A 16447-nucleotide genomic window follows, 5' to 3' on the forward strand; every position below is an offset into this window, starting at 1 on the left:
CGGCAATTTTACATTCACGTCAGAGCCGGCGCTGATTTATTATAATGTTTGCTGCTCCCTTTGCCATCCTCCTCTTCCACTGGCTTCGAGCTCGCCCAGCTTTCTGGCCCGTTTCATCCCCTCTTTTTCTTCATTTTCTTCTATGTTTATCTACGTATTGCGAGTTAGGCGTGGTTGGTGAATGTTGGAATGACGTTGGTGTTGGTTGATTATTTGTTAGACTTTGCAGAGGAAAAAGGAACGAGAGGGAGGAACAGGAAGGGTTGCTTGAGTCAGAGACCTGTTCTCGGGGAAATTGCGACGTCGCGAAATTAGTTTTGGCGCGTGGAGCGAGCTCATTGTGCGTTGATTTTCGCACAGTGGATCTACTTTGATTTCTTTTGGCTCCCGTGAATATTTGTCATCGGATGTCTGGCGTTTGAAATGGCAGTTTGCCTGGAAATTAGGGGATGTTCCTGATTTGGCAGTTTTCAGATTTTTCTAATAATCGAGGGATTCTCGTGGCCGAGGAGTTTGATAAATATCGAAGAAAGCTCGTGCGTGAGGATTTTATCCTTGAAAAGATATTCGTGAATCGAAGAAGAAGATTTTTTTCTTGCAAAAAAAGGAGCTGAGGGGTTTCTTGAGAATGAAGGGATATTTTCTCAATATGTATGTGATTATGTATATGTATATGTATATTCTTGTCTATGTCCTTCGTGGAATATTCCAATATTTAATTTTCAAACGTCTCACTTTCGCATGTTGAAATAATGGAACTCGTCTAAGGAAAATGCAATTTCTTCGACTCTTCGTATCATCGTCACTTGTTTAACAACCAAACATTTGACGGTTCAAAATGTTTGACTTTCTCGAAAGCAACGAAATAGCAAGAAACAAAGAGTAACGAATGGAACGAAGCTTCTTTCGGTCGAACAAGGGTTGAAAGGAGTAGGGTGGAACGTCGGTGAGCGGAAAACGGTATACGGTGTAGGGGATTCCATTTTCCGGGGCTCGATTCGCCATAAAGATTTTTATCCCGCCACTGGAAAATAGAATTGTTATCGGTAAATCGGAGATTGCTGCGTGCCCCATGGCGCCTCCGCCATTCCCAAGGTCAAACGAGCACAGGCTACTTTTAAGGCCGCCAGCCATCGGTTATTTAATTAGTATCGTTACCGTGAAATGGCAAACTCAAGGCACGTCCCTTGAATTTATTCGCCAGTTTTTATTTTCGACCGAGAATCGTTTCAGTTTATCACCATCCCCTCTTCCCCATCTTCTCGGGGGTGTGAACGAGTTTTTGACACTTCTTCGTCAAAAGTTTTGTGGTTGCTTGCTTACGACGGATTCTTTATTTCTTCCGTTCTTGTTCTTGCTGTATCTGTAGATTAAGGATCCGTAGATTAATCTGTAGATTAAGCAGAATTTATATAAAACAAGAGCGAGTAGTTATCCGTTTCAAGATATTGTCAGTTCGAAGAAAATTCAAGTCCACCTGGTGAAGTTTCGTTTTTATTACAAGAAAGTTTATAATTTGTAAAGAATGTAAAGTGAACGACAATTCGTAAAAATATCGTCGTTTGGTAAAAATTCTAAAGATTTGTATAATGGAAAATATAAACATTGTGAATCTATTTACAAAAAGTTCACTTTCGTTAAAAATTCAGGAGCTATCATATTCTTCTTCTCAACAATTTGTTCTTCCTGATGCTACGAAAAATTCCTATCATTAAATGTTCCCGGTAAATATCCTTATGCGTGATATTCTACTCCCTATTTACACTGTAATCCTTTCTAAAGCATTAACAATTTTTACCCGCAAAGAAATTATCCATTATGAAAGAAAGATTAGTACATGAAAACGAAAAAATAATAGGAAATCAACTCAATATTAATCATCGAAACAACTTCAGCTGAAATGAAAGAGCTTCGATATCAATAAAGTGAGTCTCAAGTTGTTCCAATTCCAGTAACTGGACTAATCCAAACGTAAGTTTCACGCCCGCCCTCGACAATCGAAGGAAATCGTTGTAACCGATTTCTGTTGCCGGCCCTGAAGGTTCTGTAACGGAGGCCGTCGATAAACAAGACAATTTCGCGGCAGGACGTCCCCAGGAATCTATAAATCTCTAGCTGGCTAGTCGCGATCTATCGATTAGAGAGGCCTGTGGCCGAGGTCTCGCCATCTTGAAAGCGTTTGCCGCCAAACGATTGAATGTGTCCCCAAGCGGACATCCTCTCGTTCTCGATTCTCTTCCAGCGAAAACCCCTCTCACACACAACACCTCGTTGCGTTTCTTCTCTTCCTCCCTTTCCCCTTCCGCACCCTTTCTCGTCCTGTTACTCGCGATCGCGTCCCGGGAATTGAAAGCATCGACGACCGAAACCCAACGACGATTCTATTTTCCCTTTGGCCAGCGTGCCCGTTACGTTGCCGGTAAAAATCTTTATGGCGAATCGAGTCCGGGAAATGGGATGGCTTATTTCGCTTTTTTCCCCTCTTCTTTCTTCGTCTTTTTCTGTTATTTTTTTCCATGTTGCTCCTGGTGATGCGAGGAAAAAATCAATTTACATGGATTTATAGACGGAGGACCCGTACTGGGGCAAATTTGTGTCACTTTCTTTAGTTTCTTTTGGATCAGCTTCTTTACATTGTTCCGGTTACTGTTGGTTTGCCTACTTAGTTGCTTCCAGCAGGTTCTTGGCTAATTTATCGTATAATTTCCATGGATTTGTAAATGGCAGACTCGCGTATCCGTGCCACTTTCTCTAGCTTCTTCTAGATTGGACCAAACTTCTCTCGCTTTTTTTAGTTTCCTCTGGATTAACTTCACTAGATCGTCCTGTGTAGCGTTGGTTTGTTTTTGAAAGGTTCTTGGCAAATTTATTATACAATTTGTACAGCAGATGGTGGACTTGTCATCGGTTAAATCTTTCTTCTTCTTCTTCTTTGGATTCTTCTGAGCAATGTTAGTTCGTCTTTAGAAGATCCTTGGCTAATTCATAGGAGATTGCTTAAAAATCCTTAGAACCTGTTTATTATATCGTTAATTTCCAAACTGAATAAAATTGTGCAGAATTGAAGATTATCAGTGAACTAACATTACACGAATTCCATTTGTATGAATTGCTAGCCTCTGAGAGGATCCTTTGAACAGATTTCCCATTCGAAGTTCTCTAGTTCTTGTTCTATATAGGCTGTTAAATGAAGGGAAAGTTTTATTGAAAATTTACCATAATTTATTAACACGTCTTGAAATATATAATAAATTGCCAAAAAAATATATATAGAGTATCAGAAGAGGAAGAAACAGAGAGAAAAGGTAAAGTAACATTCCATTTGTTCTAACATTAGCTCACCTGCAAGTTTCTAGCCACTGCTGTTTTAACTGGCAAGTCTAACGCATTCTTTTAACCGTTCTACTATTTTTCCAAAGAGATTAAAATTCAAATAGCATAAAAAAATGAGAGCAGAGCGAATAACGCAATAAATTTACATGTTAACCTCCGACGATCGTATTTTTCGTTCCCGATCGGCAATAAATACAGCGAACCGGACCATAAAGTTCTATTTGTCAACGCGATTTTCTCGATGCACCGGCCAGGTTGTCACTCGTAGTATACCTAGTATTCAGGATAGCGTTCTCCTGCTCAGAATCTAGAACACGTTGAGAAACTGCAATGAGGAATCGTGTCACGGTTGAAAGTATCCCGCACATTATTGTTCACGTCACTAACCGGAATATTCTATGAAAATTTGCATTTCGCTCTTTGTTCGAAGAATCCATTGTTTCTCTTATTATTTCATCTATTTCTAAAATCATTCGTTAGACTTCATTCATCGTTTTACGTCTTTATCGCAATTTACATTTATATTCTAACGTTTCTAGTCGAAATTATTCGAACGAAAATAAAAGGACGTTGAACTAAAGAGACTAAGAGAGGAGAGGACCAAGGTATTTCTTCGTCTTTTTCCATTTTTAACTCTTTAAGAAACATTGGAAGTAGAAGAATTCCTAAATAGAACACGCGATTTTATACGATGCTGATAAAGATAGAAATTCACGATGAAGAGCTTTTACGATGATTAAATATTCGACTGCCTCTTAATACAGAATCTATCGTTATCAAGATGAATAATATGGTATGTTCTCGTGTATTTATTTTTCTGTTTCTTAAGGCTGTAACTTACGTGTTTACATAGAGGCATTTTATTATTGACAGAAACAAACAAATTATTTCATATAATATACTTTACAACAATATAAATTACTTCGTATATATTCGATTATTTTCTCATTCATGTAAAAGAATTATGTGAAAGTTAGTAGTATATTTACGCTCTCATATACATGTAGCTGAAATACACCTCTATTCACGGTTCGAACGTAGAACAAAAATAGAAAATCTGCATATGCGACTATCAAATTATCGCCAACACATGTCCCTCGCAACAAATACCACGTTAAAGGAATTTTTAGCGAAGTATAACTAGCAAATCTTTCTCTGTTAACATTACCATCGCTAATAGTACTAACCACGGTACTAACCACATGCAGCTGCTGAGATGTTAAAACTTATACATACGTATATAAAAAAAGGGGAAAAAAATAAAAATCACTGGAATACCTGCTATAAATTCTCTAAAAAATTCTCGAGATACGACAATTACCGTAAATAACTTACAAAAATCTCATTTTTCTAATAAAACTAAGCGACATTTGTGAGAGAAAAAAGAAGAAATAGAAAGTTTAGGAGGAAATTGGTGCGAATTCGGCGTGGAACGAGGGGTCCGCGATCGGCGATTCAGCGCGGTTTTTGCCCGGTCGGAGGTTCGCGTTGGCTGCATTATTTTATTAGAATGAATTATTCATGCGCGTCACTTACACGGTATGCGCAAGTCGCGCTCCTTCATCAATTCCTCCCCCTCTGGGCCCTGATTCGCAAACCTAGCCAACGGCCAGCTCCTTTTTCATCCTTCTCCTTCTTCTGATCCTTTCTTCGACATTCGGCGAGGAAAAAAGAAGACGTAGAAGAAGACGAAGAAGAAGAAAAAGAAGAAAGGTTTAACTAGTTCACAATAATCCTCTCTTTTCCATTTTGTAGCAGCGCGCAAAAAAATTCTGCCCGAAAGAAACTGCTCGAGAGCGATGGACCGACCACGAATTCGATTCCCCTTCGGTTTCTTTATGGGATTTTAAGCTGCCGCGGTTTTTGCTCGACGTCCGCCGCGGTGCGAGATTTTCGCGCCATTTTGAAACCTGTTGATTGATTCAAACGTTTTACGGTGCGTTCGGCTTCTTGTCACCGGGTTGCGCCACGTTTTGCCGCGTTTTTTCCCACGTTTCCTTTAAGGTTCAGGAACCCTTAATGCAATGACGGTAGAGGCGAGGATTTCAGAATTTCTATGTTGTAAATGATACTACACCTTTTTGATCTCTTCGTTTTAACGATGGTCTTAAAGTCAATCTTCGTGGGTGTCATACGAGCCTTTGGCCAATTTAACTCCGCTAGCCGCATAGTAATAAACGCCAATAAATCTTGCGATTCGATAGACTTTTTCTCTTCACAAATCCACCGTCAGCTGTAATGTTAATAGAATATTGTTACCCACGGACGATTTCTAACCGAATTGTATATTAAAGGGGTTTTATACCCGTGAACAATAATAATAATAGTAGTAACAACAACAATAATAATAATAACGAGCAACATATTAATCTATCAAGCCCATAAGTATCCGTCGTTGTTGTTCATTTGGTTGATGCAATAAATGTAATCACTTCCTGATTGTTTTAGTGAACGAATGAAACAGCAGGCAACATCAAGATATCGTTCAAAAGCGACACTGCGTAAATGAAAAAGTAGAGAAGACTGATGTTACAAATATTGCTCCTTTTTTAATTTGCTTTATTTGTGTCTATTCCTTGTGATAACTGAACTTATCGTTTTTCAAATTTATCGAATTTAAATACAGTTAGTTCGAAATTTCCAATGGACGAGGAAACATTCGAGAGAATAAAAGAGGATAGTCGAAATGGTGGCACGAGCTGGATTTCGATGGAGAATTTAAGGGGGCAGAGAAAACGAATTGACCGGATCTCGCGAGAGTAATGGCGGACTAAACGGTGGCGGCGCCTTGATATGCAAAAGCCGGAATTTCCGCGCGGCCATACGGCGGAAAAGAAAACGAACAGGCTCGTTGGAATGCTATGCAACTGCTATTCCGGTAATAGCCTGCGTTTACATCGCCTCTTTAGCGTCCGCGATTCGTACGGCATTTGTCTTCGATTTTCTTCGCTCGATGCAACGATCTGCACGATCCTTGAGAATCCTTTGATCCTCACCCGCGATCCTCCGCCACTCTTCCATTATTTTTCTCATCTCGCGTAGTCTCGCTTTGACGCTCGAGACGACGCATCTCGGATTATTCTGCCGTGTTAATTTAAATAGCCTTATCTGGTCAAATTAATTTTGCGATCTAAACTGTTTCTGAATGTACATTATTTGTATATTTTATATCGTAATCTGTTTAGATTAAGGTTTTCTTCGTACTCGATCTAGTTTGTACCATCTTTCCCTCTGTTATCGGTTGCTTCTATCAGATTTGCCAGAAACTTGAATTTTGGGATGTTTTCGTCAAACCTGTATCCTTTAAGTTCAACCGTATCTCCGTGTTATTTTATTATTGCATTCTACAGTTGTAATATGCTAATGGAAAATTTGGCGATCGTCTTCCTCAAAAAATAATGAAAAAGCAAAAATGTAGGAAATTAATGATTATCTTCCCTGTTTAACAATGATATTTATAAAACAGTTGAGAACAACGATCCTTAAGATCGTTTAAAGAAAAATTAAATTATCCAAGCAGACTGTGTATGTCACGATTAATTCGAATAACTATACTTCCACCGAAGATACTTGTTTAATATCAACATGAAAAATTTCCAATAGCTCAACGATATGTCAAATGGCTAATTCACATCATACACGTTAAAAAGGGAACCTTTTTGCATCAATCTTTTTATCATCAATCAATCGATATCGTGCACGTTAAAAATAAAAACGTTCGCTTCTTCTGTTGTAAGATCGAAATGGTAAACAAAAGCCAGCACTCGGACTTTAATCCTAATTATCTCGTTTCTCGCGAGTCGAAAAAACGACGTTCCTACAGGTGACACGTCATTGTACACGATGCTCTGGTCTGACGATGGAGGAAGGGGATGAGACACGAGGACAAAACCAGCCAAGACTTTTCGGAATGCCGCGGTTGGGACGCATTCAAATCGTTTCGTCGCTTCGTTTTGCGTGCTCCGACGCGGACGATTGACGTTGAGGGATGACACGATCCTCTTCGACGTGGCCCTCGCACTCTCCACTCTGGTTCCCTTAAATCGAGTTAAAGTGAACGAAGATAGCGTATCTGTCTCTCTAGCGGCGATAGCGCAGAAAGAGACAGAAACGAGACGTGGCGAAAATTTCGAATTTTCTAGAGAAATTGATAGTTTCGTGAAATATAGTCGAAGCAACGTTTAAGGGATTGATGAAGAATAAAAAGTTTCGCGACTTACTCTTCTTCTGCTTTTCTAATGTTATCTTATTGCTAGTAGTATCAACGCTTATTTTAGTAATATTAGTAGATTCTAGAGATCGAAAAGGGCGGTAGATTTGAAGATTACTTTTATTTTTATTATTTATATTATTAGACACGGTAAATAGACACCTGTGCCGTATGTACGATATCAAGTTGTAGTATATCACGGCAAATTAATAAATAACAATTATATTAATAAATTTCGAGAGTCGTAATTATTAATGAATACGATCAGTTTCAAGATGGAAACTTTTTATATAAATAAAAATCTACCTACAATTCGGCAAGTTTCAGTCGATTTCAACTTTGTGAAAACCTTGCAGCTTCACCGTCATAGCCCTTTGACGATAAACTTTCCACCTCGAATTAAGAAATACAAACACAGAGATTTTTTAAATTAATTTTCCACGCAACGCATCGATTTGCAATTTCGAAATAACAAAATATTTTGGAAAATCGTGCGTTTCAGGATTAATTTTTTGTTTAATAGGCCTCATACGTCGGTTGAATATTTTCTCAACAACGAATAACGAGGAAATAATCAATCACGAAGGGACCATCGGCGATATTAAAGTGTTATTTGAAATAGATTTCGGGTATAACGAGTTGGCCCGGTAATTCGATGAAAATTGAGGCGGAGGAAAGCTGTACTTAAATGTTCTTTTCTTTCTTTTTTCGTCGAGCAGAGAAAATTCGGGGTGTTGCGTGTAATGATGTAATAAAAAATGAAATAACGGGAGTAATGACAATGAGATAAAAAGTAAACGATTTAACGGACGAAGATCGAGTAATTTCGTTTCGAAGATAAATGTATTAAGACGAAGGAAATGGAAGCTCTTGGCGAAGTGCCTTTTTAATAACGCGCACGATTATTACGTCCAAGATTAATGGAACACCGAAAAGAGAGAAGAACGAGCGGGTAATTGTAGCGTGCGGTGATGCAGTTTCTCTGGAAGCAGCGTTCCCTGAATGCACTTAAACGAAGTTAAATATCACTCGGTGAAGACGTAAACCAATGGCGGCCGAAATGATCAACGGTAGAGGGAGACCGAAGAAACCTCCCTGCATAATAACTATGCTATCTTTAACAACTGGCTACTAAGGGATTGAATCAAGATGAAATGGCAACAAACACTTCTTATTACGAACTTTTACGACTTTTAGGTTAATGAGAAGGTGGACGTTGTGTACGAATTTTCGATGATCTTTACATCTTTCGCAATTTAATTCTCGTAGCAAATCTCTAAAAGGGAGAGAGAGAGAGAGAGAGAAGATGAGGAAGCTGAGGACATGAGAAAATATGATTAAAATGAAAAGAAGTATTCGGTATTGGTGAATTTCTAGCACTTTCAGAGAATGACGAAGTAAAAAATCGTGTATCGATAAATTTGGAGGAACATAAAATTTGTAAGAAGAAGCGACGAAGAGCGAGACTGAAAATTAATAACAAGGAAATAAAATGCATACATCGTGAGTTCGTACGATCGTAAAGCTTGTAAGCAGGTACTTTCTACCAGAGAAAAGAAGAAAAATAAATAAATAAATTCAGAGGATTAAGAGGAGGAAACATTGTATCGCAAATCTACAAGCTTCCAAAGTGAATAAACAATTTTTTTAAATTGTATATATCGTCGATCTGTAAGATCGTAAAATTTCACTCAATTTTGCTTCGTTAGAAAGCCTGTTTTCTATTGGAGAACCGAGAAGAGCAAAATTATAGCAAAAAGGGAAAGAGAAACGAGACAAAGCGAGACGGAGAAAGAGGACGAGAGTTGAGGCCGAAAGAGGGATTAGCAAAATAGAAAGAAAAATGTGAAGAGGCCGAAGGAAGCAACGAACGAAGAACAGCATCGTCGACATTTTTACCGGCTGTTTTCGTTGGTTTTGCGAATTCGTTCGCGCGATCGTGCCAGGAATGACATCACGGCCTCGTACGAGCTACACCTAAGAAACACTGGAATGCCCACGAACCTGCACAGGTGTTCCTCTTCTGAATGGTTCTCAGGTCGGAACGGAAAAACGAGACACGCAAGAAAAGTTCCCTCCGATTCTTCCCTCCTCTTACGATCCTTCTTTCAAGTAACACTGTGAATCGGTGAACGCCGATGACAACGTTGTTTACCAATTCTCATGACGATTTCAAGCTTCTGCTCGGAAAGTTATACGATTCTTACGCAGTCAGGAAGATTTGGATATATTTATTTGGTAATTAAATTGATTTATAGTTTTAAAGAAGTAAAAGGTTTAAGCGTTTCGTAGACTGGAACGGATGTAACGTTTTAAAGGTTTTTTTAAGGGTGAAGATGATGAGACTGTAGGATTGATGATTTAATTTCTTGTTGAGATAGTTGTAAATTGTAGTTCTGTAACTATTTTCGTTTTTTTGATAGAAGGATGAGTTGAAATTATTGGTAAGAGAGAAATTCAGATTTAACACAAGGTTTCATTAGATACTGATTTACATTTGATTAAATATTTTGCATCGAATGATCTACAGATGAGATCAGATTAAGAATAACATGTAATGCAGTCTTGCTTATGATTCAATACGAAAAATGTGCTGTCCAAACAGCTACTGAAAGCTCTTATGATCATATTTATCATCTACTCGTCAATGTGACTAGTATCCTATTTTCTATCGTCTCTCTATCTATACAGGAATAAATAATGACGAATCTGTAATGTCATTTCTTAGTATATTTCTAAATTACAAAGAAGACAACTAACGAATAAATAGCAAAAATAAGTTGCTACTTTTATGGTCACATATAAGAAGAAACTTATTTGTTTTTCAAGAAGTCAAACAACATTGTACAGACAATCGTACAGCTGATTAATAAAATTGCGAAACATAGAAAAAGTGGAATAGATCAATCATCAATCTATAGTGACTATAGTATATTAAAGTATACCTTTTAATTATAAGTACATTAAATTTCGTATCATTTAGTAGCAATTTTACACAACTACAAAAATCTGATACTATGGAAATGAAACGTAGACTGTGCTTTTGTTTTACCCTCAAAGTATCATAAAAAGTCAGTTTCGATATTTTCTATATTTTTGTATATCTTATATACAATTTTACATATTTAAGTTTCCCATAATTACTATTATTATTTAGTTATTTGCAATCTCTGCCTTCTTTTTACATTGTTTTTTTTTAGCATTACATCTCTATTTATAGTATCTTATGTTATGTGCTCTATTCTCACCACAAAACCACAATCTCGCTGAATTAGAATTAAAAGCAAAGGTAAGCTCAACATGTATCTCAACTCAACTTGAACTTAAACATAACATAGTCATATCTTAGACCTATTCCTTTTGGTAACAAAATTCTAATTCTAATTCTAATTCTATTCCATTCTATTTTCATCTTAAATATCCCATTAATACTCTTAGCTCCTAGAATTTCCCTAATAACATTAATTCAATTGTATGAAAAATACCACGAAACGAAAATATCGCCCCAAAACTTCCCACCCTCTAATCAACCCAACTTCCATCTTCCCCATACGAAAATCCAGGTGATCTATAGATCTGTAGATCTATATATATCTACGTCTCGCCGCTATCAAAATCTCCAGCACAAGATCAACGATCTCGCTAAATTCGACGCACGAAACGTCAAACCAACAAGCAGGATCCCCCAGAGGCAGCGTGGTCCGTTCCTTTCCGGTCCTCACAGACTCCGAGCGTCGCAAGAGCGTCCTGGAGAAACGGTCGAAAGCGCGGCAACAAGGTCCGAACACGAGCAAAAGACGAGCCACTCCAAAAGCAGCGAAAGCAGAAAGAGAAGAAACTCTCAGGGACTCGTCCCTGACGCACAAATACGGCAATAGAGGGACAGCAATTTGCTTGTAGCAGGGCCGAGATGTACGTTTCCGCCGCGGAGTTGGTCGGTTTCGCGCGTTTAACGTCCCAACGATCGCGAGATTAGACGGTGGGGATCGCTCGTTAGCCGAGCAAAAGAAAACAAGAAAGAGACCAAGAGAGAGGAGATCCCTCGTGAATATTCTTGGTGCGGTTCGAACGTGCTGCTAACGAGCGTGCGACACGCACCGGTCTTGTTCCGACGTTGGACGCGCGCGACCGATCCAATGGCGACCGAATGCATCGCGTTTGCCGCCCTTTGTGTCCCGATCCGCGATTACCTCGACTCTGTCCAACCTAATTTGCTGAATTTTAGATCGCAGGAAGATTGCGGAGTATTAAATTTTCTCCTCCTTTTTGTCCTGTTCTCGGAAGTTTAAGCATTGTAGCTTTCAGAGCTATCATGGATCGGTTATTTGTGCAAGGCAGGATGTTAAAAATGGTGGGATTTCTTTAAAATTGAAAAATTCTTGCAGGTTTTTTAAAGGATCCTTGAAGGAGCAAGATGCGTTACCATTTGGCTGAGATGCGATGACAAGTTGAAGATAACGAATGCAGAGATGAAAAAGTGGCGACAGTCAGAGTGACCCATGTGTTACATCAAACTACCTAAATCTGACATCAATCTTTTACAGAAATCTACCTAATGTAGCCTTAAGTATCTTCAAACATAAACTAATCACCTAAAACTATCCACAAAGAATTCACATAACTAGGCTGTCTCCTAGAAGAGACATCATCTTTGATAATCCACTGTATCTTCTGTTCTTAAGTGGGTGCAGTCGGTCCCATAAAAATGTTCAAAACAACTGACTTGTCAACTCCTATTAAATGAAAAACCACCACCAAATTTCGCATCAATCATTTTTAAACATCTTCCATACAGTGCTCTAAATATCTTCAAACACAAACTCTCTTCAACAATGAAAACCATCCAAAATCTTCTACCAGATAATTAGATGTCCTGTTAGCAGAGAGATCATCTTTGATAATCCACCGTGTCTTCTGTTCTTGAGTGGGTGCAGCCGGTCCCATAAAAATGTTCAAAACAACTGACTTGTCAGCTCCTATTAAATGAAAAACCACCACCAAATTTCGCATCAATCATTTTTAAACATCTTCCATACAGTGCTCTAAATATCTTCAAACACAAACTCTCTTCAACAATCAAAACCATCTAAAATATTTTACCAGGTAATTGGCTTTCCTCTTAGAAGAGAGATGATCTTCTGTAATTCACAGTATGTTCTCTTCTGGAGTGGGTGTACGGGTCAGTCATAATCATTAACAAGAGAAGGAAGAGACTTAAAGGGGTGCGACGAGTGAACATAGCGATCCTCGTATCGGCTTGCAGGAGAAAGGTACGAAACGATAGAGAGATAGAAGCGTCGGCCGTCGGCGAAGGCGCGGAGAGGCTCGTAATCCCCCGTCCCCGGCCGTTTTGCACGGCTTTATGGTGTTTCTTGCGCCTGCTGGCATCGCCGCTAACAGGCGTCACTAATGCACGGAGGCGGCCTCGCTGTTTCCAACGCCGGTAACCCCGTGCCCGGCCACCTGTCTCCTCTGCGGTAATTCACTGAATCGCTTCATCTCCACGCTGCAGAACACAGCAACATGGCGCTGGTCACGTTTCCGTTCTGCATCCTTTTTGGCTATTGTTCAACAAAGATTCGTTAGGTGATTTCTAAAGATTGGGAAGACGATTTAATTTCTACGTGCTGGATTTGTTCAGAGATGGTTTCATATGGTTCATGGTTATTGTTCAGTAGGTTTATCGAGTTGTGCGTGGATGTTACGTATTCATCGTGGAACAAATTTTCGTATTATATAACATTTTCTATTAATCCTGGTTATTGTTTAGCAAGGATTCGTTGGTTTGGTAATATAAGGAGATCGATGATTCCAAAATTTCAGGAAAATAATTTAACGTATAGATGATGAATTCGTGAATGGTTTGCGGTTATCGTTGAGTAGGTTGATCGAGTTGTGCGTAAATGTAACATCTGGGTTGTGCAACATTTTTCATATCAGTAAGTGAAATTTGCGTACTATTCGTGTGTCTGAAAGATCCCAATAAGGAAGCAAGCAAAGAATGCTATACAGGATATTTTTAAAGATGCAGTTGTATAGTTTGAGAGAGCAACGAAGAATAGGAACACGTAATTGTGTCGAAGATGGAGTTATAATTAGTTTCTGCACGGTTGTTCGCTAAAGTTGGGAAAGTTCAAAATGGAACAAGATATAAGCTCGTTGAATAGATGGTAAACAGGTTGCGGCTATGTTAATCATGTTTCCAGCAACTTATAGAATCCATACGATCTGGCAAACAGTTGAATTTACGCGAAGGAACTTTCTTTTAAACCAAACAGCAAATTAAACAGTGATATGGAAAACGAGATGCAATTGACGTACGATCACAAATGCAAAAGCAAGCACAGGTGCGGTTAAAGTAGGATATTTTTCTGACAAGGATAAAATAAAGCAATTGATAGCGTAGATGCCATTAAAGTGCAGTTACAAGTGCAAATACATCAGTAGCTATATTATAAGTAGGTTGTAAGCAATAAATCTTCTGCCGCGCATATATCTACACATAATGTATAAACACATGCAATTTCGAATGGAATTACTCAACCATATCTGCGCACGCAACTTCAAATGCAATTGCTTAACTATATCTACACACGCAACTTCAAACGCAATTACCGAAGCATCATATATTTGCACACGCAACTTCAGCTGCAATTATTGAAACATATTTACAAACGTAACATCACCTACGATTATTCGAATGATGAACTTTCCCTACAATGGCTCAGCTATACCTGTACATACACAGGAAACCTCAAATTTATAGACTGAAATGCAACTGCATTCAGAAATGCACACGTAAATTAGAGCGCAATCGCTCTTAGAATCGCTTTTAGAAACGTGAACGTGAATTAGAACTCAAATCAAGAAGAATTTAGTGGAAATTAATTTTCTATTAAACTAACTAATCTTTAGCCAAAGTAACTTCGATTACGATAACTCAAGTCTACGAGGTAAAACGCAATTGCATTCAGAAATACGAAAACGTGTACTAAAATACAATCGAATTTAGAAACTCAATCGTAAGCCAGAATACAACTACGCTTTCAATTGCGATATCCACGCTGCGTCTTTCTTTCGACAGCCCCACAATTCGCTATACTTTCAACGAAATTCTCAATTTGTATCCAAAAGATAGAGAATTTTATCCAAAAGTACGCCAGAGCGAAGAATCGGACGAACGCTGGCAAGAAAATCGCGAAACTAGTGCGAAGATACCTCGACAAGAAACGAAGAGAAACGGGGGTGGTGCAAGGTGGGTCCGGTTCATGGGGGCTGATGATAACATCAGTCTTTCCCCATTCCCTGCTCGATTTCTACGCGGAGATGCCACGGACCGTTCCGTGTCCCTCTTCATGTAATTTGTATCGAAACATCGCGGCGGGGAGAAGCTGTCGGCTTTCGGGCAAAGAGCGATCGCGACGCGACGTCGAAACCTGGGGAATCTGAAGAAACGTTGGAAGGAGGAAGTGGTTTCGTCCTGGAATTCTGAAAGGGGATGAGTGCGCAGGCGGAACCTTTTGTTCCCGCGGAACCGGCCCCCTCCTCACTCCTATGGAAATTCCCTTGGGGTGGACCGAGACCACTTTCGTACTTCGGACGCACTTTGGGGGTGTGTGTACCGGTTCTCCGCGAGCGGAGACCAGCGCAAGTTTTGTGACTTTACGAGCTGGATTCTTGGAAATATTTAGAGTTTTAAAATGGACAGCTGTGGGATTGGTGGAGAATTGTTGGGTCGAAAGTGCAGGTGTTCGTTTCTTTCCGCAGTTCGATATGATTTTTTGATGATTTAGGGGAAGCTTTAAATTTGCTATTAGGAATTCATTTGATGAAATTCGATTGAAATTTATGCTATTTGGTTTCATGGGACGTTTGGTAGGATTTGTTGACGTATGTAATGTAAGAGAATTTTTAGATTTATTAATGGGTTTTCGAATTTTCATCAAATTAGATATTTTTGAACCTTATGTATATATAATGGAGAATGGTGAGATTGTCAGATTGAAGTTACAGTTATTTGTTTTCTTAAGACGTTTGGTAGGACTTCTTGATAATATAGAATTCTTGCATTTATTATTAGGATTTCATTTCGTAGAATTAGTTATCTTTGTACGTACATGGCAACATTTTTGGATTTACTATTAGTATTCGTTTTGTTGAATTACATACTTGTGTATTTTGTATACACATTGGCTGGCCAAATTTTTCGACAAACGTAGAACCCTACTGAAATCTAGTACAGTATACTATAACCAAATGCAACTAAATGCAATCGAATACAACTTAAACGAGCGCGTTCACCTACTCCACAATATTCAACAGACGCGATCTATTTTGAAAAGCGGGCGAAACGCGGCGTCTTTTGTTCCCGTAAGGGGCCATGCAGGTCCTACGAGGGCCCCATAGTCCCCCTCCACGCGGGAAAGACGCGTGCAGGGGGCCGTGGAAGGGAGTTTTATTTGCTCGTCAAGGCTCGGGCTACCTTTTTTGCCGGCCGGGCACCGCTAACAAGCGCTCTTTTGCTCCTCGCGAATTGTGATGCCGCTGACACTTTAGTGATGTTCCTGCCTCTTTCGAACGGCCACTCCCTGAGTCCACCCTTCCCTGCCTCCGCCGCCAACCCTCCCTCTTCCTGCCAGCTGACCATATTCGGAATCACATGTGGCCAAACGTAAAATTCGACGGCGAATTTACTTTGCCTTACTCGCTGCTTCGTTCCTCGTAACCATGGAATTCGAGGGAACTGGTATACCGAACGCCACCACCGCTGTTCCACCCTTTTTCTTTTCTTCAATCATGCGCAGGCTTCGTGGAGAAACGTGGTTTTCAGGATTTTGGTGGTTTTTGATAGGTTTCGATGATTCTTAGAGGAAATTTCAGGAACTGTTTATTTCAGGATGTAGA

General features: G+C 39.3%; 1 protein-coding gene across 2 annotated transcripts in view; it reads right to left on the reverse strand.

The window, feature by feature from the left end:
• The window catches only part of LOC100648228 (organic cation transporter protein), a 140911-nt gene that overhangs the window by 15446 nt on the left and 109018 nt on the right, over positions 1-16447 (reverse strand). For both annotated transcript variants that reach the window (XM_048412335.1, XM_048412334.1), the window contains exon 3: positions 5411-5566. In XM_048412335.1, the coding sequence (XP_048268292.1) occupies positions 5411-5502 (92 nt within the window). In that variant the 5' untranslated portion in view covers positions 5503-5566. The remainder of the gene's footprint in view (positions 1-5410; positions 5567-16447) is intronic.

This window comes from Bombus terrestris, chromosome 15 (assembly GCF_910591885.1).
Source record: "Bombus terrestris chromosome 15, iyBomTerr1.2, whole genome shotgun sequence".
In the NCBI taxonomy this organism is placed as follows: Eukaryota; Metazoa; Arthropoda; class Insecta; order Hymenoptera; family Apidae; genus Bombus; species Bombus terrestris.